This window comes from Miscanthus floridulus, chromosome 7, assembly GCF_019320115.1.
Source record: "Miscanthus floridulus cultivar M001 chromosome 7, ASM1932011v1, whole genome shotgun sequence".
NCBI lineage: Eukaryota > Viridiplantae > Streptophyta > Magnoliopsida > Poales > Poaceae > Miscanthus > Miscanthus floridulus.
In genome coordinates, this window is record NC_089586.1 from 83,561,815 (window position 1) to 83,583,916 (window position 22,102).

At 43.3% G+C, this 22,102-nt stretch overlaps 1 protein-coding gene across 1 annotated transcript; it reads left to right on the top strand.

The window, feature by feature from the left end:
- Nucleotides 1-5,501: 5,501 nt before the first annotated feature.
- Nucleotides 5,502-11,955, top strand: LOC136467195 (polyadenylate-binding protein RBP47-like). Its single transcript, XM_066465793.1, has 6 exons — nucleotides 5,502-6,001; nucleotides 6,760-7,213; nucleotides 7,666-7,721; nucleotides 8,090-8,220; nucleotides 8,360-8,456; nucleotides 11,529-11,955. The coding sequence occupies exons 1-6, from the start codon at nucleotides 5,597-5,599 to the stop codon at nucleotides 11,694-11,696; spliced, it is 1,311 nt and encodes a 436-aa protein (XP_066321890.1). The 5' UTR covers nucleotides 5,502-5,596; the 3' UTR covers nucleotides 11,697-11,955.
- The last annotated feature ends 10,147 nt before the right edge of the window (nucleotides 11,956-22,102 follow it).

Genomic DNA, 22,102 nt, shown 5'->3' on the forward strand with positions numbered 1-22,102 from the left:
CCTGTGGCAGAACCGCCTAATCTAACGCCTCACATGAGTGCTTGTCTTCCATTAGACACTAAGCACCCGAGGGAGAACACTAAATTACTCGGTTCCGTCGGGCACACCCCAAGGAAGAACCCGAAAATCCATATTTTTGTCATTAGGATCACAAATGAGAGAATAAAGCTTACATCATTCTGAACTATTTCTTACATCACTTTTAATACAACATCAGAGTATAATAATTATTAACATAACAGTGAAATGAAATCATATTATCAGAGTTGTAAATAATTTAATTGAACAGCGGAATATAAACATGTGATCAGAGTTATAGCGGAAATAAACCTCTATTAATGACATGCTGAAGTATTGATATATAAACTACGACAATAGATTATTAAACTTCCATTTGTAAAGGCATTTGGTGAGAGTTATAAATAACAACTACAATCGCATCGTAAAGGAAATCCTCTCTGAGCCCACCAGGAGGAATCCACACACAAAGGTCAGCTCTAGCATCCACCTATCACCTGCAACAGGGGAAATAAAACCCTGAGTACTCAATTGTACTCAGCAAGACTTACCCGACAGGAGAAAAGAAAAGACTCCAAGGATATACAAGGCTATTTGGCTTGTGGGTTTATTGCATTTGCAGGAAGCATTACTAAACGTGCGTCCTTATGTTTGATTTTTATTAATAGCCGCATTGGTTCATTAACTAACCATTCTATATAAGCACCTGTGCTACTTTCAAGCAGGTGGTAAGCAATCAGATTTTCTTTGTCCATCTTTCATCTTTCATCTTCTAGTTCTTACTACGATGCTAAACCACAGACAAGCCATACCGGATAGTCCGGCGATTCGCAAATCAATGCCCCCAGCTGGGTACCCCCGAAAACACACGCCCCGCTTGTACCCCAGGCACAAGCAGGACCAACCCATCACTCTCATGTCCCAGGTGTCCAGGTCCCCGTTCAAACTGGGACTCCAAGCCCCCGACCCTGAGTCCCGGACTCAGTGCGGTGCAAGGACCTCCTCCACCAAAACAAAACCCTGACAGTCGGTCCGGAAAGAGCCGGATCCGCGACAAGAGAGCAACAAGTCTTCGAAGCGCCCATATACAAGTATGTGCTCGGGATAATAAGTCTGTGACCGGCCAAGAGTTATATGCAGCGATCGGTCCTTAACCGACCAGACAGGGAAAAACGGTGTAACCAAGCTATGACCCGCCTCCGCGGTGACACAACTTCTTACACCCACCAATACCCAAACCACATCCCTGCTCGGTCACCATTTTCTTTTCTATCATTTTATATATCCCAAGTGATAATCATATAGTAATCTATTTCCTATATCTCGCGAGTGACAGGCAATCACTCGACTTCTACCGAAGTCCTATAGCATAGTAATCTACACGATTCTGTCATACTAGTAAGACTCATAGGATAAAGATATATATACAAGTGGTTTCATTCAACTACTTGAAACTTAATGCACAAATATAATTTAAACTGCAGAAAGTAGGGATTATGCACCGGGGCTTGTCTAGATAAGATATATATTAAAAGTTATTATCAGCATCTTCAGATCATCCACCATCAACTGAATAGAAAGCCCATTGCATCATCTCCTGAAGAGAATACCATTACACCATCTTTAGATTCCCAATCACCCTTCAATTGATCCGTTGATCCCTCATCGTACCTATATGATATGCATTGATGCAAATGTATAGATGTAAATAATCAACGATGGCCGAAAAGCTTAGAAATCCAATAACGCCTCACAAGCTAACGCGATAGCTCTAACGCGGGTCTACGTATCCATTTGTCGAATAAGGCGTTACTTCCCAATAATTGTTCTAGTTATACAAACCCGAGTTATTTCTTTATCTCATTTCACCCATCTAATCTTTATTCAGAACAGGGCCTCATTATCTATTTAGCAAACTAATTATTCTAGAGCTATAAAAATTACAGTGAGTACCTAATATTGCTAGGAGCCTACTATATAAATTTCAGACTCCATAATATTACCAACTTTTCATGGAAATTCCTACAAGTTTGTATTTTACAATAGCAATTATCCCAAATTAATTATATAGCTCCTAAGAGTATTATCCAACTATATGAACAAATTATACCAGCAGGTAGATCAGAATTTTAGAAACTTAACGAAACTAGTTTCATAATTTTTGGACAACTACACAATTTTATATTGACTATACAAGTTTTATGCCTGAAACTAAATTAACAAGCGCTTTATAAACTAAAGGGCCAACGGCTTGGCTCGGCCCAGCAAGCGGGCGGACGCAGCGCGGCCCGGCGCGCAGCAGCGAGGCGGCGTGGCCCAGCGCGCGAGCAGCGAGCGCGGCGTGGCCCAGCGCGCGAGCAGCGCTGCCCAGCGCGCGGCAGCGAGGCGGCGCGGCCCAGCGCGCGACAGGCTGGCACGGACGCCCAACGCGCGGCCAGCGGACGCGAGCACGCGGCAACACGGCCCAGCAGGCAACGGGCCGAGCGCGGCATAGCAGCAGCAGCAGGCCGAGCGAGGCAGCGAACCGGCCAGCCCACGACGTATTTCAATGTATTCACTGAATAATTTTTCTACACGAAAACGGCTCTAAAATGGGTGTGACGTACGAATGACATCATGCTGATGTCAACAAGCTAACAACAACAGTACGCACCTCCGGCTGCTCTGCTTTCTTGCTCGGACGCGGTGCGGTGGAGTTCGTCGGCGCTGCTACTAGCTCGATGCCGAATAGCGCGACGGGAGTATGGCTAACTGAAAAAATGGTGGAGTGCTACTAGGCTACTTTGCAGAGGCGACTGCGTTCGAAACTTAAAGCAGTCGGTGATGACGAAACTTGCATTGCCTCCCCAACATCGTACTACCGTATAGTGACGAGTTAGACACCGATCAGTACTCCCACTCGTCCTTCACACGTGCATGAAAAACAAAGATGGGCCAGTACAATGGTTTGGCCGGCCACCGTCCAACACAACGTGACGACAACTCTACGTGGCTTTGTGTGCAAACATGAAAGCAAGAGCAAATTCACATGCATGCGTTCATTAGCCTTTTTTGTTTAAATAAAAATCCGTTTAGGACACCAAATAATATAACGTGATATGCAATGTAACATTCATTTCGTGCTTATCAACATAAACTCGGGCATGTGTGTGTGTATATATATATATATATATATATGGATCGTTCTATTTATTAATGGATTTTATTTTATTTATAAAAGTTGCTTTTTCCGCTTAATCTAATAGAACAAATCATTCGCTATTTATTTGCTAGAATCGTTATGGACATTCCTAAATATTTCACTGCGTAATTTAACTTGAGCGCTTAATTCGAGTCCGTGAAACTAAGTCATCCAAGATTCGCTTATCGCCTCAAGTACGTTTAGATTAAAAATTCTGGAAACTCGTTACGAAAATTTTTATTTAGGCCTAAAATGTGGTGCTAAATAAAATCGTAACACCGGGGTGTTACAGCGGGCTCCGTCGACCTTTGGGGGCGAACTTCGCCTCGCCTGACCCCGGGGTCGTGGACTCCGCCTCGCTCGACGGAGACCCACACCGCCGCCAACCACTCCGGGTCCAAGTGAATGGCCCTAGGTCAAAGCTCTGACATCAGGGAGGTGACCGACACGCCCCAATATAATCCATGGCCGTGACGGGTCATACCAGGGGATTCACACCAGGAACAGCGTCGGGCGTACCGGTGTTGTTCTGTCTAACCCTCGAACAGGCACTGACAGGCGTGTCAGTTCACCACGACGTCTGCCAGGACAGAGTGGAGCGCCACGATCGGAAGACGACGCCTGCGCATGGCACCAGTGACGAATAGGGCCACGACATGGAGCTGTCCCTGTTGACGTCTATATTGTCGGTTGGACCCGCGTGAAGGAAAAGAAGGACCCGACGATCCTGGAGGACTTCTTCTTCTCGTTCTCCTCTTTTCCCTCGGGTGTAACCCGTGCTTTTTCTTGGCCTATAAAAGGGAAAGCAAGGTGTCCCATGAAAGAGACTCGAATCGATCGCGTCGCAACACATCACATCGATTCAGACTTGAACCCCAAACTGATTAGAACACACAAGCACATAGCCGAGAAGCGACCAAGCCCTCGGCACCCGTTCGCTCCCCTCACTAGAGATTTGGGATCTGTCCCTCTCTCGATCGTTTGTAACCCCTAATATGAACTTTCAGTGCTAGTAACGCAAGCAGCAGCAACGAACTGGATGTAGGGATATTCTGCTCGAACCAGTATAAAATATCATGTCCTCTTAGCATATTATCCGAGTCAGACGCGTAATATTAGAAATTTACTAGCCGGTGGCAACTCAAAACACCGACAGAACCGTTGATAACCTTAAAGATCGTATTTCCAATGTTGCTACCTATGCGATGGATCAATGTCCTCGTATGCGATGCTCGTTTCTACTCGTTAATTTAGTTTTTTCTATTGACTCAAATGAACCACTGTTTCATATTTTAAATGATAATTTTTTTCTCCAAATAATGCTAGTAGATATTGTACATGATACATTTAAATAAAGAGGTCTACCTCTACCTGCACATATACTTTTTGATGTACTATAATCTTCAACATTTTAACTTGGATCTATGCTACCATTTTTGACTAACTAAAATGGTACTAACTCCTATCATTTGTTTGCATTTCTTTTTGTTGCTAACTATATTTATTATGGACCGTTTGTTTAAGTATTTTGTTTGTTAATCACATGAAAATCAAAATAACGTTCCTAATTGTATTCCAAATTTTAGCGACCAGTTATTTTGTTCGTGGTTTCTTACTTTAGATATTTTATAATTTCAATTCTAACTGAATTTCGAATTGTTTTTGCCATCATTCTAAAAATTTAGGTATTCATAAATTGTATTTGACATTAACACTTATGGAAATTACTAATTTTTTATGTTAAATTTTAAATTTAGTTTTTTATTTTGTAACAAACTACATATATCTATCATTAATGGATATGCCAAATAAATTCCCATGTTTCCAACTTGCGGTCGGTCTCCAGTCTCCACTATATTGTCACCCTAATTATTTTCACAGAACCAAACGGTTGGAATCTGCTACTGAAATCAATGAATTTGTGGCATCCCTTTATCTTTTTTTAATGCGGCTTGGATAAATACGGATTCCAAATCTACAGGCAGTCACTTCAAGTTCAGTTACCAGCCCATCCTGCCATTTATTACGTAGAACCAGAGCCACGTTTCACCCGGAAATAGCAAAACATCAGCCGCACATTTCCAACGAAAAAACCCACAAAAGTAGCAGCGCACCACCCCATTCGGCAAATCCCCTAGCCCGCGTACCCCACTGGAGGGGCCCACGCGTCAGTGTCTTCAACGCCGGCCCATCGGACGGCCGCGCCACCGCGAAGTCCTAGATCGCACGGCTCAGATCCGTCGGCAACGGCCTATAAATGGGCAGCCTCACCCCGCGGCCACGAGCTCCCTCCTCTCTCTCCGCCTCCACCCCTCTCGCGAGCTTTCGTTCGACACACGCGGCGGCCCCCTCCCTCCTCCAGGCTCCAGCCCCAACCACCCCCCGGCGGCGGCGGCGATGCAGATGGCAGCGGCAGTGGCCCCCACCGACGCCCCGGCCTCGGCGGCTGCGGCGGCGCCGCACCCCCACCCCCACCCCCACGCGCACGCCGCCGCGGCGGCTGCGGCCGCGGCCGCCTCGCCGCACCCGCACGCGCCACCACACCCGCACCACCATATGCCGCAACCGCGGTGGGTGGTCATCCCGTACCCTCCGCCACACCACCCCATGGTGGCCGCGCCGCCGCCACCTCCTCCGCAGTTCGTCAAGCATTTCGCGCCGCCGGCCTCGGTAACGCCGCCGCTGCCGCCCGCTGGATCCGGCGGGAACGGGGGCGAGGACAACCGGACCATCTGGGTGGGCGACCTGCAGTACTGGATGGACGAGAACTACCTCCACAGCTGCTTCGGCCCCAGCGGCGAGGTTCGTTCTCTCTCTCCGGGAGCCTGCTCCTCCGATCCGGCCTTATCCGTACCGGATCTCTCGAATCCAGCTAGTTTTAACCCATGGCTGAGCGTTGATTCGTCTATACTGTGCTGTAACAGGCTTAGCGGCGTAGTTGTCCGGCAAATCCTGGTTTGGTAACGAAAAAGTAATGCGCTTTGTAGTCAGTCTGCTAGCCTCGGTAGTTGCTACGGCGCCAACTTTCAGGTCATTTCAATTCCTGCAGTTTGGGCGGCCCAAAGTAGTTACGTAAATTTATCACACTGCCAAATCTTGATGTGCGCAATCGTGTACCATCTGACGTAGTCATATCTCTCCCTGCCAATTTGTTACATGATTGGAAATGTGGACTGAGTTTATGACATTCTGTTGAACTGTGTTGGTAAGGTACGTAGCAACGCAGTCAGGTTCTCAGTTAAGGCTACTGTATTTGACTTAAATGGTTATCCCTTTAATATATTGGTCATGAATGTCTATCTTTTATTCCATGCATTACTGATTGCCAATTCGCTAGTCATCTGCTATTGTGTTGTTATAAGGTAGTAACGCCATCAAATTTTCAGTTAAGACTAATATATTTGGCTTAAATAGTTTATCCTTTTCTTGATAACGTGGTAGTACTTGCTGCGTCAAGTAAGATTTTGTTGTCTTTTCTTTGAGAGATTTGCTCCGTCATTACGTTACCGTTTTCTCCATGCGTTACTAATTGCCGTTTCGCTATTCATCTGCTTTTGTAGGTGGTGAATATTAAAGTCATTCGCAATAGACACTCGGGAGTTTCCGAGGGTTATGGTTTTGTAGAGTTTTATTCGCATGTGTCAGCAGAGAAGGCACTACAGAATTTTTCTGGTCATGTAATGCCTAATACTGACCGGGCTTTTAAGTTAAACTGGGCATCATATAGCATGGGAGAAAAACGCACGGAACTTTCATCTGATCACTCGATATTTGTTGGCGATTTGGCTGTTGATGTTACTGATGAGATGTTACTGGAGCTTTTTTCTAACAAATACCGATCAGTGAAAGGAGCTAAAGTTATTATTGATGCAAACACAGGCCGTTCTAGAGGCTACGGCTTTGTTAGGTTTGGAGATGATAATGACAAAACTCATGCAATGACTGAAATGAATGGTGTATACTGTTCCACAAGACCAATTCGTGTAGGACCAGCGACTCCTAGAAGATCTCAAGGTATTTCCAGAATTTGATATTATTGCTTTGTATTTAGCCCTTGCCTCCAGTTATTACACATCTATAATGTTTTTCCACATTCCATGATCTTGACTTTATATTAGTCAGTGCTATTTGTTCAGAATTTTATTGCTACCATATGAATTTTCCCTGTAATAAATATGCTATGAGTTTCACACATATAACTGGGAGTTGTAACAATCATTTTTTCTGCATATCTACTCCTTATTGCTTGATGCTATGGTTTTTTAAGGTGGTTCTGTTATATTTCAATATTTTGAGTACATGTTAATACATGCATCATGCATACATGTTCAAATAAGTAATATTTGGGGCCTGGTTTTCCTAGCATCTACTCCAGCATATTGGGGCTCTGTGGGTAGGTGTGCAGTTTTTTGTCAATAATTTTCCCATTTGACATGCCTTTTGATTTTATAATTGCTTATTTTTAGGTGATTCTGGCTCTTCTCCACCAAGGCAATCTGATGTTGACTCTACTAACAGGACGGTATGGCTCTTCAGTTGTTTTGGTTACCTTAAAGCACATCTGTTTATTGATAACAGTTATACTAGCCTTACTCTATTTTACTTGCTGCTGGACTTGGAATGTTCTCCCATGCATGCCTTTCATCATTAGTTTTTTTTTTTGGTAAAATATGTTTGCAGAAAGTCAGAAAGTATATAGTGATGTGAAAATGCTTTTGGAAGCTAAATATATGAAAATGCTTTTGGAAGCTAATGAACTAATATCATTTTCTTGTAACAGATCCAAATACTAACAATGTGTATTTGTAGTAAATATTTTATATGGTTGTCCGCATGCATTCTAGGATGATGCACTGAAATGCTATATCAATACTTGTTATAATGCTGCAGGTATATGTTGGTGGGCTTGATCCCAATGTTAGTGAAGATGAACTGAGTAAAGCATTTGCAAAATATGGTGATCTTGCCTCTGTCAAAATTCCTTTTGGGAAGCAATGTGGGTTTGTTCAATTTGTAAACAGGTATATCTGAGATAATGTATCTGAATCCTTGCATTTTACACCATAGTATCATAAAACATCCGATTGTGAACTGTTTATTAAGTTTCTACTTTGCTGTAAAATTTTAGATTACGTAAAACTTTCTTGTCTTGTATTGTAGAGCTGATGCTGAAGAAGCACTGCAAGGGCTGAATGGATCAACTATTGGGAAGCAGGCAGTTAGACTTTCCTGGGGCCGCAGCCCTTCCAGTAAACAGGTTGAACGGATTTCGTTCCAATTTTGCATTTGTCACAATAATAGTATAATTCAAACTTGTCATACTCCTGCTTGATGTGGCATATTATAACTCCTTAGAGCCCGATTAACTCCATTATTTTCAAGAAAGGGAATGAGAGAGCCTCAGATGGAGAAATATTGGGAAGGAACAACACTTTTAACATGAATATGTTCCTATGCGATAATCAGGAATCCTTGACGGTATGGTATCTAGCTGGAAGGACTTGTTCTTCCATATTTATCAGTGGCATGGTTTCTAAGGCTTCAACTAAGCATGGTTGTGAGAGGTAAGGGGTCCAGTTGCCTAGGCAAAAGGAGGGGAGGGGAAGAGTAGGAAGCGCAACTCTTCCTTTGACGCTGATTTGGATGGTGTTGGTTGTGGTGGTGTTTGGTCTGGACTAGGATAGGGAGGGGGATGTTTCGGGGACAGGGAGGCACTAGTTGGGGGCAGGCCCTGCCATGTTCCTTTGCTATGCCCTATCACTACTGGTGCATGGTGGTGGGGGCTTGGTGATGGGACTTGGGATCTGAGGGGAGGTAGTTGGCTTGGTCGGTGATGGGGCTTGGGATGCGAAGGGAGGTAGTGGTGCTTTAGGTCTTTTGGCTTAGAATGTCCTTCCATTCACTAGTGGTCGAACCTTGAATAGAATGGGCTTTCATTCACTAGTGGCCGATCTCTTTATTCAATTTGGCCCATATATGCTCCTATTTTCTGTTTTCCTGCCGAATGTGTTTATATTGTGGACTGTGGTTATATTGTGGATTTCATGGGTCCGCCGGATGGCCCAGGCACCGGCACAACAAAGTGGCTAAGGAGTAGTCTGCTCACAGCTCAACTAGGCAGGAGTCACCTGCTTGCTCTGCACGCAAACAGAAGCCACGTAAATTTCTTCGATGCTTCCACTCTCTGGTGCCACTCCAAGTTGATCGAGCAGGGGGGTGGGGCGTCAGTTGCGGGGCGAGATGAGCTTCGGTGGGAATGGGTCGATTGCGGAGTAGGGTTGGGGCACTGGTTGTGGGCGCACACTGGCCATGGGGCAAGGCGAGCTCCAGCGCGCACCGGCCGTGGTGGTGCTCCCACATGTTAGGTGCCTTATCCAACTTTCTAATGTCCCTCAACCAAACACAGGATGCGAGTGCTCCCATCCCTCAAAACTGGGATGGGACCGTCCCATCCCACCATGTCCCCAAACCAAACACAACCTAAACTAGTTTGTTTGCATGATTTGTTAGAGTCGGATTTGGTTTGTTAAGTGCCTAAATATAAGTGTAACCATCAAAGAAACAAACTCCCCCGTTCATCGGGGTGAGTTGTCTTAGACCGCGGCGAGGAATCCTTCCTCGTTCGATGACAACTGTCCACAGTCGTGTCCACCTCACTACCCTCGTTGTTCTCTTTCCGACACACATCTACTACTGCACTCTCCCTAGTATTATGTTTGTCGTGCATGCCGTAACAAGTTGGCATCATAGATCGACCAATGGGCGTCAACTATGTTGGGACCAACATTGCGTAGCTAAACCATATCATCCCAGCTTGTGACGATGAAGTCCTGTGCTGACTTCCACGACAAACGCCTGTCAGACAGAATTTCTGCTTCGGCGAGGGCGAGGAAACCATCACGGACGGTTCGCTACCACTCGAACCTCACAAGTGTGGCGGCAGCGGTAACAGGTTCAACCGCGCCCCCCCTGTGATGTTAGTACTTTTTCTTATAGAGGTGGTCAAAGTTGAAATTGTCAACTCCTCAGGAAGTGAGAATTGTATTTTTGGGACAGAGGGAGTATGTTGTTCCTACTCATTTTTCACTGAGATTTCTGTAGCCCTTTTGTCACGTCTATATTTAAGTACTATTGCATGTAGCCCTCTCTATTGAATTACATCTCGAAGTGTTATTCCTTAATATGTATTGAATTACATTATGTGATAATTGCTATTGCCACTCTCCATATTGGGCAATATTTCATCTTGACCTTTTTTTTTTCTTAACCTGTATTAGTGGTTGGAGAGTTTGTCCTCCCTGATGGCAGGCTCAAGTCTTTTCAAACATATATAAACTAAACAGTTTTTCTGCCTTCATCTGAAGCCTTCAGCTGGTCAGTCGGCCTCACAGAATGAAGTTGACATGGCTAGAATGACCTTTGTTCCTTTGCATATTCAAGCCTCAACTTTTGCTGTTTTCATTGTTGCACTGTAATACAAGGTCTCTTTCAATCTGATATTTCATTTAGATGACGTAGTCTAAGGCTGCATATTTGGACTATGGACTGGAGGTTCACTCAGCAGTGGCTTATAGATTGCTCCTACATTGTCGTCTTTGACTAAAACTTTGACAATAATAGTTTTGCGAACATCTCATCTGATAACATGAAAATGGTTAGATTTTTCATGAATCTGTAACTATTTGCATATATAATTAGGAAAGTATTATTACTCAAAGTTTGGAGTCAACAGTGTCAATTGTTGTGAAGAAAGGTGTATCTCAGCTTTTTCTCAGGATATCGAGGGCCTGAACATGTGTGCTTAACATCTTAAGTTCTAGCCTAGGGGCTTGAGGCTGTGCAACATGTGGATATTTATGCTGAAGCCTCATAAACTAGTGTCTGCATGAAGATAAACCCTCCAAGCCCCTCTTTGGATTAGAGTTGTCTTCAGAAACTATCTTACTAGTTACTAGAAAATCTGGCTGAGGAGCTTCATCTTAGGTCTGCTTAAGAACCCCAAGGAGCATCAGCTAAACACGCTTATATAGCTGATAGCAGCATAAGTGTTTTGCTAGATTTAGGTTATCCGATTACCTTTGGAAGAAACAGTGGCAGCCCTTTGGAGTGTAGCCTTTTGTACTTCTAATACCATGTGTTTTCATCATAACCATGTTTGCGCGCTAGGTAGAATTGCAATGATAAATTTATATCTTTAATTAATATTTCCTGCCACTTCTTAAGTTTTTTCCTCATGCATGGAATGTTGAGTTTGCTTTTGCTGTAATGTGTATGAGGCTTAACTAATATTATTCGTTTTGCTCACTTGGATTTTTTTTGTGTTTTCCAGTCTCGGGGTGATTCTGGCCACCGGCGCAACGGCAATGGCAATGGCATGTACTACGGGACACCATTCTACGGTGGATATGGCTATGCCTCACCGGTTCCCCACCCAAACATGTATGCCGCGGCCTACGGAGCCTACCCATACTATGGCAACCAGCAGCTAGTGAGCTGATGTGGCTGACGCTCTCTGCTCCGTTTCCTCCCTCGGAGGAAACAAGGTTTTGGTCCAGTAAGCATAGTAGCTATGATGAGATATTTATAGGTGGCCATAAAAATGGGCGAGAGAGACGAGACAGGTATATGATGATAATGCTACCTGCAGATTTGTGCTGCTAGTAGAACCTGAAAGAGCTTGTAGTAGACAATAAAACCTATTTTTGCCTTAGAAATTTTGACTTGCTAATAAAACTAAAGCTATCGGTTGTTGTGACTGTCTGGTTGGTTGGTGTGCTGTTTTAGTTTTTTGCATTTTCGCGGTGGTTCTTTTAGCTGCATGCTCGGTTCGTCAGTTGCTGTCACTTCGCATCGGTAGCTCTGTCACTGTGAGTACGAAGTTTGGGGCCTAACTGCAGCGGGGCTAAGCTATCTGCCAAGACTGGCTTGAGCCTTGAGATTTTAGAGGTGCTGAACGAAAACGAAGGCACGCAGCTGAACAGATTAGGGGGTGTTTGGATCACCTAACTTGGTTCTGGTTTTGGATGCCAAATAGAAGGATTAAGGTCCTGTTTGGCAGGGCTTCTCCATTGGCTTTAGGAGCCGTTTGGAGCCGTTTTCTATCAAACGGGGTAAAGTAAAATAGCTTCACTTGTGAAGCCTCTAAAAACATGCTCTCACAGTGATTTAGGGTAGGATGGAGCAAAAAAAAAAAAAAAAAGTGGCTTCTTCCGGCTCCTTCTCTAGGCCCATAAAAACATGCTCTCACAGGGAAGCAATTTTATCAAACGGTTTATCAAAAACCACTTTAGCTCCACCGGTGGAACTGTTCGTAGAGCTGAAGAAAAAAAAAAAAAAAATGACTTCACTAGTGAAGTGAAGCCCTGTCAAACGGGGCTTAAATTTGAACTAGTCCGGACTAATAAGAACTAACAGAGGCTAATTGGTGTCTAGAACTTACTAGAATTTTTTTTTTGATCAGTCCATGTTTAGCCTCTTCTCTCTCAATAGACTAAACTTTAGTCTGATGATCCAAACATATGCCCTTAGATTGGCTATACGGTTTATCATTTAGTCAGCCAAACTTGTTGTTTAGGCCTAAATAATCCACTAATCTCCTGTTTGTTTTTTTATTATTTATTAGTCGGCCAACCATGCTGTTTAGGCCTAAATAGTCCATTAAGCGTCTTGACTATTTAGAACAGTCAGAACGAAAAGAAACAGCCTAAACGGAACGCAGGTTGCCACCGAAAGACACCGGCTGGTTGCCGCCCGGGGCCCGCTCTTTGAGATTTGAGAGGTTGTCTTTACCCTTTACCTTTTTCAATCGAACTCGGAGAGGTTTTCACTGCTCGATTTTCGACCTGGGCAGGGCAGGCGTCGGCTGTTTGCCCTGCACAATGCAAATTTCTTCGATGCTTCCTCTCCTCCTCTCTGATTGTGCCACTCCAAGTCGATCGGAATCCAAATGCCGTCTAAGAGTTACCCGTTCGCTTATCTTAAAAATGGCTTGTTCGGCTTCTTTTTTCAGCTGGAACAGTGTTTTTCTCTCACAACAATTCAGCCGAAACAGTGTTTTCAGCCAGTTTCAGCCAAGTTTCAGATCAGCGAACGGGCAGGTCGAACAATGAATCAAGAAAAATAAAACGATTAAGAAAAGCAAGGGCAAGGACACGAAAGCGCAAATGCTGAATTAATCATGAGGTTGTATTAACATATATAGTACCAAAAACTGAACCATTTCACTGGTTGGACCTGAAAAACCACGAGCCGGTAGTTTTTCTTGTTTTGGTTAGCTAAAAGATCATATCAGTTTCTTCAAAAAAAAAAGATCATATCAGTCAAACCGACTGATTTTGTGCTGAACCAACGAACTCACTGTGTCGTGACCAGTGATCAACTTGATGTTTGCGGATTGAACCACGGGCGGAGCTAGGATTTACACCTAAGAGGGCCAACCTACCAGTGTCAAAGAAAAAATAAAAAGAAAAACTCACCCGTGGAGGCTATGACAGCCCCGGGCATTATGCTTAGGAAGTAGAATTTCTCACGTAGGTCAAAAAAAATTCTCGAATCCCTACTCTACTCATACACATCGCAGCTCACGTGAGACTGGACCGGACCTTAGTCCTGTGCTTTGACGTGGGTAGGCGGTGGATTTTTTTTACGACGCGCAAACATGCGCATGCGGAGGTGGTTAGTCGAACTCCTGACCTAGAGCTTCCCACAACCAGGAGCTAACAGCCGAGCTATCAGCTTGTCCGCCCTATCTAGTGTCAATAATCTTGACTACGAATGGACTTTGGTGGGATTTTAAAAACTAGTGACGAATTTTAATATCTTCATCTTGAACAAATGCTACGTGTTCTTAAACCCAGCTTGATCCGTTTTTTTTTTCATCCGGAACAGTATTTTTCTCTCACAAATTCCTCCAGCATTCATCCAAACAATCCAAATTCCTCCAGAATTCCTCTAAGCGAACAGGCCCATTATCCATGCAATCAACTAAAAAAGTTCGTCACATCTATTATCTAGCCATTTAGACTTAAACTTGCAACGTGATCGGTTAGCTTATCTGTTGCCTGCTTAGGGAGAGACTAGAGTACCTTGGGCGTACGTAGCTATATATTGGAATGATACCTCCTCGGCTGGCTATAGGGCGGCGGTTGCAGTGCCGCCTTGCCGCTTGCCTGAGTTGTCGTCGTGTCCATTGGCGAGGTAGGGCGACGAGCCCATGAACGCGCATCATGACCGAGATTCCGAAAATTGAAGCCAAAATTAAACAAACGCCACGACAACACACGATGAGAACAAGACCAGATCAACGAAAGATGAAAAGGGCTACTGCATGCCTCTTCTTTGTATTCGTTGGCTGCTACCTGTTAGGTCAATTGGGCCTTGAGCTTGTGAGTTGGGGGCTTGTATATATTTTTTTTAAACTTGTGATTAAGAGGGAATTAATTAAGGGTGATGTGCAACCAAACTTTGGACAATAGGCTATTACAGTGCTATTGTACTATCTGTTATGTTATATGTGATAACTGATACTTATGAACATACCTTATTATATACTAGTGGAAATGCACGTACGACATGCACGTGTCTAAAAAAAGTTTTTTCTTTAATAGGAGAAGAGCTGAGTTCATGACTAATACATTTTACAAAGCCAAAAACATACATGTACTCAAGATTACAAATTCAACCCCTAAAGTTAATGAAAAAATGTATCTTGTAATTATATTAGATTAAAATTTTAAACCTTAATAATTTCGAAGTTCGAATATATCAGCAGTGGGTTCATGGAACGTTAATATACATTCAGCCAACATTACCTTCAGTTTCTTTTCTTATATAAAAATGTTAAGATTAGTCAATCGCCCTAATTAAGTCTATATGAGCCCGTCTTTATAAATGAGAATAATGGTGTGTAAGGCAAATAGAGAGAGCTTCCCACCAAAACTTGAAAGCATGATGATTCATATGAAACATTTGGCTGGACTACCGTGAAGTATATGGATGAGAGACGTCAATCACTTGGAAACCCGGTTGGAAGCATGAAGTCCGAAATAAACTCGGTGATCAAAGAATTTGAATTCTCATCTTCCATTCATGCTTCTTCAAACGAAGTTGTAGCTTATAATTGCCATCCGATATGTAAGCATACAAAAAATGTAAAAAAAAAAAAATAGTTAATTTCTAAAATATAAAGTTATACCCTATGCACTTTATACAAATTCATTCAAAACAAGAATGCAAGAATTCAAAACTTTATATAATAATAACAACAGAAAAAGATATACAAGTTGAGTAACGATGGCGATGGTTAATGATGCAAGTGAAGAAGGTCGAACTGGAGGACGTCGGCTTGATCAGTTGTCGCGCGGACAGGATTCTCCTACAGGAAGATGGAGGATGTCGCATGTGACAAGCCAGGCTGCCCTAGTCGCCGGTAGAGACGCAGTTCCACGGGACCGTGCGGAGGCATGCGTGATCTAGATGAAGGCTGTTAGATAATCAAATGCTTCCTTGGGTGAACACACGGTAACGAAAGGCGACACCGAAAAAACCCCCTTACTGTGGTACTGTAGCCGTTGTAGAGGTAGACGTCGAACGGCTCACCTGCCGAACTGTAGCCACATGCAGGGACAAACGCAGAAGTCAGTCCTGCTGTGTTATCTAGTCATTGTTACAGCAGGGCAGCTATACTAGGGCTAGATGGATATAGTTGTATATATAGTTTGCCACTGGAACTCAACAAAGAGAGTTCAGTTTTACCATCTCCTATACAGGGCTCCGACCAACGCTGGTGCTTGTACTGTGTGTGTATGCTCTGTTCTCCCTCTTCTTCTACCTCGAGCCATAGTGTGTGTGGTCGGACAGCCTCTGCCGTGCTCGGCCGTGGTCGGCAAGACTGGTGAGTGGTCGACTCACCTGAGTCGGTGATCCTGTGGGCTAATAAGTGGTATCAGAGTCGTACAAGCGCCGTCGCCGGACTAACCGCTGGCGATGGCGAACGGTTCGGAGATGGGCGACAACAGTGGCACTGCTGTGGCTGCCTAGCCACGATCGAAGGTCGTTGTTCGCATGGTGCAGGAGGTCAGCGACACCAGTTGGTCGACGCTGACTCGCACCAACTATGGAGAGTGGTCGGTGACCATGAAGGTCAAGCTCAGAGCCCGCCAGTTCTAGAATGATGTTGACAAGGGCACCGACAATGAGGAGGATGACATGTCAGCTGAAAGCATCTAGGTCCCTAGTTAGGTTTCGGTGATTAATGACAATACGTAATTACTATGACTAACATGTGTTTTGTAGAGGCAATTAAGTTAGGTCATGGTAATGGAGATTGATTGTGCAATCATGGTTGTCATGCCCCTACAATGAAAATCGTTTCGGTTTTCAAAGGATGGACGACAAAGTTAAGGATGGACTAGTTCTAAATGTCGTTTAGAGTTGAAGAGACACTTAGAGTAGTTTAGGACTTTGTTTTTCCTTTGGCCATACTATTAAGGGGGGTATGAACGGGTAGCTTAACCTAGGTGAGTCTAGTGAGTTAGGTGTGGTGCACACTTGTTAAATCTAGCACTAGGTAGCTCCTAAAAAGCCCTTAGATCAATTAGAGCAAACTTCATTCACATATGATTGAGAGTTGGAAGTGAATGGAGGATCAAATGCTGACCGAACGCTGGTTCCGGTGTGACCGGACGCTGGTGCAGAGTTTGGTCAGTTCATTTGATCAAGGTGAAGTCGTCTGGTGCGACAGGATACTGAGAGGTGAGTGACCGAATGCTAGGTCCTAGCGTCCGGTCGACTCCAGTAATGTTCCAGAGAGGGAAAATCGTGACCGGACGCGTCCAGTCACAACTTAAACACTAGGTTTCGGGGAAAACTGACCGGAGCATCCGGTCAACCCATAGAGGCACATAACAGTTTGTTTTAAACACGGGTGTATAAATACTTTCTCCATTCATGTGAGGGGGCACTTTTGCTCATTCCAATAGCTGAGAAACACCCTTGAGAGTGCCAAGAAGAGTAAGGTCCTAGTGAGGTGATTAAGATTTAAGAATCCAAAAGTGAAACCTCATTAGTGAAAGCAAGAGTAGCAAAGTGTGCATCCACCCTTCTCATTAGGTTTGTCGTGGTCAAGTAAGAGTTCGTGCTTGTTACTCTTGGTGATCGCCATCACCTAGATGGCTTGGTGGTGATTGGGAGCTTGGTGATCATCCGGAGGATCTTGTGGATGACCCAACTCAAGTTGTGAGCGGTTGTGGGTGATTCACCATGACGGAGTATCAAAGAATCAACCCGTAGAGAGCACTTGATCCTTGCGCGGATCAAGGGGGAGCTACACCCTTGCGCGGGTGCTCCAACGAGGACTAGTGGGGAGTGGCGACTCTCCGATACCTGGACAAAACATTGCCGCGTTCCTCCTTCTCTCTTTACTTTGAGCATTTACTTTGAGCAATTCAATTCTCGTCTTTACATTCATAGAATTGCCATGCTAGAGTAGGATTGGAACTTAGGTTGCAAATATTTTTGTGTGGTAGAATATTAGAAACACTTTCTAGGCACAAGGGGTGAAGTTGTGCTAACCGTAGGGCTTAATTATTGCAAAGAAATTTAGAATTAGCCTAATTCACCCTCCCTCTTAGGCATCTTGATCCTTTCTATTGGTATCAGACCCTCATGCTCACGTATTTAGGCTTAACCGCCTAGTGAAAGATATGTCACGGGGATGGACCTCCTCCTATCTTTGAGGGGGATGATTTTCCTTATTGGAAAATCCGCATGGAGGCGTATTTAAAAGCTCTAGCTGTTGGAATACTTAGAGCCGCCTCACAAGGTTTCCCAAAACCTCGGGATGCTACACACCTATAAGGCGATGAGGTGAATTATGAGAAATGAAATGCAAAGGCTCGAAACACCATCTTTAGAGGCCTTTGCAAAGATGTGTTTAACCGAGTAAGGAACCACAAAGATGCCCATGCACTATGGTCAGATATTTGTGTGCTCCATGAGGGAACAAAGAGCGAGCGTGAGGAACGCTATCATCTTGTCATGAAAAAGTTAAATTCATTTGAGATGCTTCCTAAAGAGAGTGCTAATGAAATGTACTCACGCTTGAATATTCTTGTAGAGGAAGTTAATGGGCTTGGACTTACTCAAATGCAACCATTCGACGTTGTAAGAAAAATCTTGAGTGTCCTCCCCATTGACAAATATGGGCATATTGTGACCGTGCTTCATCAAGGTGATCTTTCCACCGCTATACCAACACAAATCTTGGGAAAGATCAATGTTCATGAGATGTACATGCACATCACACCACAAGATGGCTCATCCTCTCCTAAGAAGAAAGACAAGGACTTAGCATTCAAAGCTAGCCAAGAGAAGGGCAAAGCAAGGCTTGAGTATGAGAGCTCAAGTGATGATGCAAGTCTTGCTCTCATGGTGAGAAGAACCACCAAGATGCTAAAGAAGCTTAACAAGAGTGGCATCAAGTTTGATGGCAAGAAAAATAAGTTCTTCACTAGCTCTAGAAGGAAGCCAATCTCGGAGATGGATTACTACAATTGTGGAGAACTTGGTCATCTAGCGCACCAATGCACAAAGCCCAAGAAAGACAAGCACACGAACAAGTATAAGGGCAAGAAAGATGACTCAAGTAATAAAGAAGAAGATGAGAAGAAGAAAAATAAGCCATACAAGAAGGATGGCAAGAAGGACTTTCACAAGAAAAAGAAGAATGGCAAGGCATACATCGTCGGTGATTGGCTCATGGACATTGATTCATCAAGTTGCTCATCCGATGATGATAATGGCAATGAGAAGGTGGCCGCCATTGTGATTGACTCTTCATCATCTTCACCGACACCACCACCACCATCCTCTACACACCTATGCCTTATGGCCAAAGGTGAACGCAAGGTATCAAATGATGATGATAGTAGTGGTGATGATCATGCTAACAATGATGATAGTGATAGTGATAGTGATAGTGATAGTGATAGTGATAGTGATGATGATGAATATAAAACACCTTCATATGATGATCTTATTAAATTGCTAAATCAATATACTAAGATCATTAGAAATACTAGAGCTAAGAATGATAAGCTAAAAGCTAAGAATGATTCTCTTTTAGCTAAATGTGATATAGCCGAAAAGGCTAGTGTTGAGTTTAGAGAAGCAAATAATGCTATATCATCCAAACTCAAGGAGCTCAAATCTTCTAAGAAAGAGCTTAAAGAAAAATATGATAAACTTGAGAGGATACATAATGAGCTCATCACTAGCCATAATATGCTAAAAGATGAATATACAACTCTCAAGATTAATCATGATAATCTTGTCATTGCTCAAGAATATTTATTCAATGAGCCACATGATGCTACTAACGATGTTGTTAAGATTGATATAACTACATCATGTGATGATTTGATCATAGAGAGCATTGAGCAAAGTTCTAGTAGCAAGGGCAAGCAAGTGGTTGAGACCGATAATTATGATGAGTATGTCAAGCTCAAGAATGACATGAAAAACTAAAGAAAGATCTTGAAGAGCTCAAAACCACCAACACTAGAGTGCTAAAAACTCTTGATCATGATGGTGACTTGATTCTTGAGAATGAGAAGCTCAAAGAAGAGAACAAGAAACTCAAGGAAGAGAAAAACAATGATGCACTCAAGGAAGAGAATAAGAAGCTTAAGTTGGAGAAAGAGCATCTTAAGATTGGATTGAGCAAATTCACAAGAGGCAAGCATCTTCAAAGTGAGCTACTAATGAACACCGTCATGAAGATGGATAGAAGTGGTATTGGGTACTTGGCAAACCAAGAGAAGAAGGCTTAAGCTCAACAACAACACAAGTCAAAGCCAAAGCCAAAGAGATGTTTTGAGTATAGACAAGAAGACCACTTTGCCTATGAGTGTCAAACTCCACCACCACAACCCTTGCCCAAGCATGCTATACCTTTTGCTTTCAATGCTCATTACATGCTTAGAAAGGATTCTAGTGGAAAGATGAAAGTCATGTTCTTAGAACCTCCTAAAAAGAATAGGCCTAAGAAAATTTGGGTAGCAAAGTCACTTGTTGAGAAGGTGAAGGGCCCTCAACAAGTTTGGGTTCCTAAAGCTTGATCTCTTGTGTGTAGGTGAACTACAAGACCGGTGGAAGTCATTGGGTAATTGATAGTGGTTGCACACAACATATGACCGGTGATCCTCGTATGTTCACCTCACTAGATGAATAAGTAGATGGACAAGAAAGAATCACATTTGGAGATAATTCAAAGGGCAAGGTTAAAGGATTGGGCAAAGTGGCAATATCAAATGATCATTCAATCTTAAATGTGCTATATGTTGCTTCATTGAGTTTCAACTTGCTATCCGTTGGACAATTGTGTTATCTTGGCTTCCAATACTTGTTTACCGAGAAGGAAGTTGTTGTATCTAAGAAGGATGATGATCAAGTGATATTCAAAGGATTTAGATACAACCTATATTTAGTGGATTTCACCTCCAAAGATGCTAACTTGAAGACTTGCCTATTCACCAAAACAACACTTGGGTGGCTATGGCATAGAAGACTTGCTCATGTTGGGATGAGCTCACTCAAGAAGCTAATGAAGAATGATTTGGTGAGAGGGTTGAAGGATGTGATGTTTGAGAAGGACAAGCTTTGTAGTGCATGTCAAGCTGGCAAGCAAGTTGTAAATACTCATCCTACAAAAGCTTTCATGTCAACCACAAGAGTGCTAGAGCTCCTTCACATGAACTTATTTGGACCAACAATATACAAGAGTTTGGAAGGAAATCTTTATTGTCTTATGATTGTTGATGACTATTCAAGATACACATGGGTGTTCTTCCTTCATGACAAATCCAAAGTTGCATCATGCTTCAAGAAGTTTGCCAAGAGAGCACAAAATGAATTTGAAGTGAAGCTCAAGAAGATTAGAAGTGACAACGGCAAAGAATTTGACAACACAAACATAGAAGCCTATTGTGATAAAGTTGGGATCAAGCATGAGGTCTCCACAACATATACTCCTCAACAAAATGGTGTAGTTGAGAGAAAGAACCGGACATTGATCACACTAGCAAGAACAATGCTTGATGAGTACAACACTCCCGAAGCTCTATGGGTGGAAGCTATCAACACCGCATGCTATGCATCCAACCGCCTATTCCTTCAAAAGTTTCTTGGCAAGACACCTTATGAGTTGCTTAATGGGAAGAAGCCGGACGTCTCCTTCTTTAGGGTATTTGGTTGCAAATGCTACATCTATAAGAAGCGGCAACACCTAGGGAAGTTTCGAAGACATTGTGATATTGGTTTTCTTGTTGGTTACTCATCAAAGTCCAAAGCATATAGAGTATTTAATCATGCCACCGACTTGGTTGAAGAAACATATGATATGGAATTGGATGAATCTAACGGCTCCCAAGGAGCACATGAGAATCTTGATAATGTAGGTGATGAACCATTGAGGGAGGTCATGAAGAATATTCCGGTTGGGGACATCAAGCCTAATGATGATGAAGATGATATACAAGTGATCAATCCACCTTCTTCATCAAGTGTGCCATAAGATGGTGCAAAAGATAGGAGAGTAGAAAATAAAGACACTCATGTCTCCCATGAGCAAATTGTGGTACAAGCACAAGATATTGATGCTCCACAACCACCCCCTCAAGTGGTTGATAGAAGAAATTCACCTCTACTACAAGCTCATCCACAGGATCTCATCATAGGGAGTCCATCAAAGGGAGTAATGACTTGCTCTCAAAAGCTTGCTTCATTTATTGAACATCACTCTTTTATCTCTTGTTTTGAGCCTACTAAGGTAGAAGAAGCTCTTCAAGATTCGGATTGGATAAATGCCATGCATGAAGAGTTGAACAACTTCACCCGCAATAAAGT

Bases quoted from the DNA above. Each gene is read 5' to 3' on its own strand.
- LOC136467195 (XM_066465793.1), top strand. From the start codon at position 5,597: ATGCAGATGGCAGCGGCAGTGGCCCCCACCGACGCCCCGGCCTCGGCG. The intron at 8,221-8,359 runs GTATATCTGAGA...CTTGTATTGTAG, and splicing joins TTTGTTCAATTTGTAAACAG to AGCTGATGCTGAAGAAGCAC. The intron at 8,457-11,528 runs GTTGAACGGATT...TGTGTTTTCCAG, and splicing joins GCAGCCCTTCCAGTAAACAG to TCTCGGGGTGATTCTGGCCA.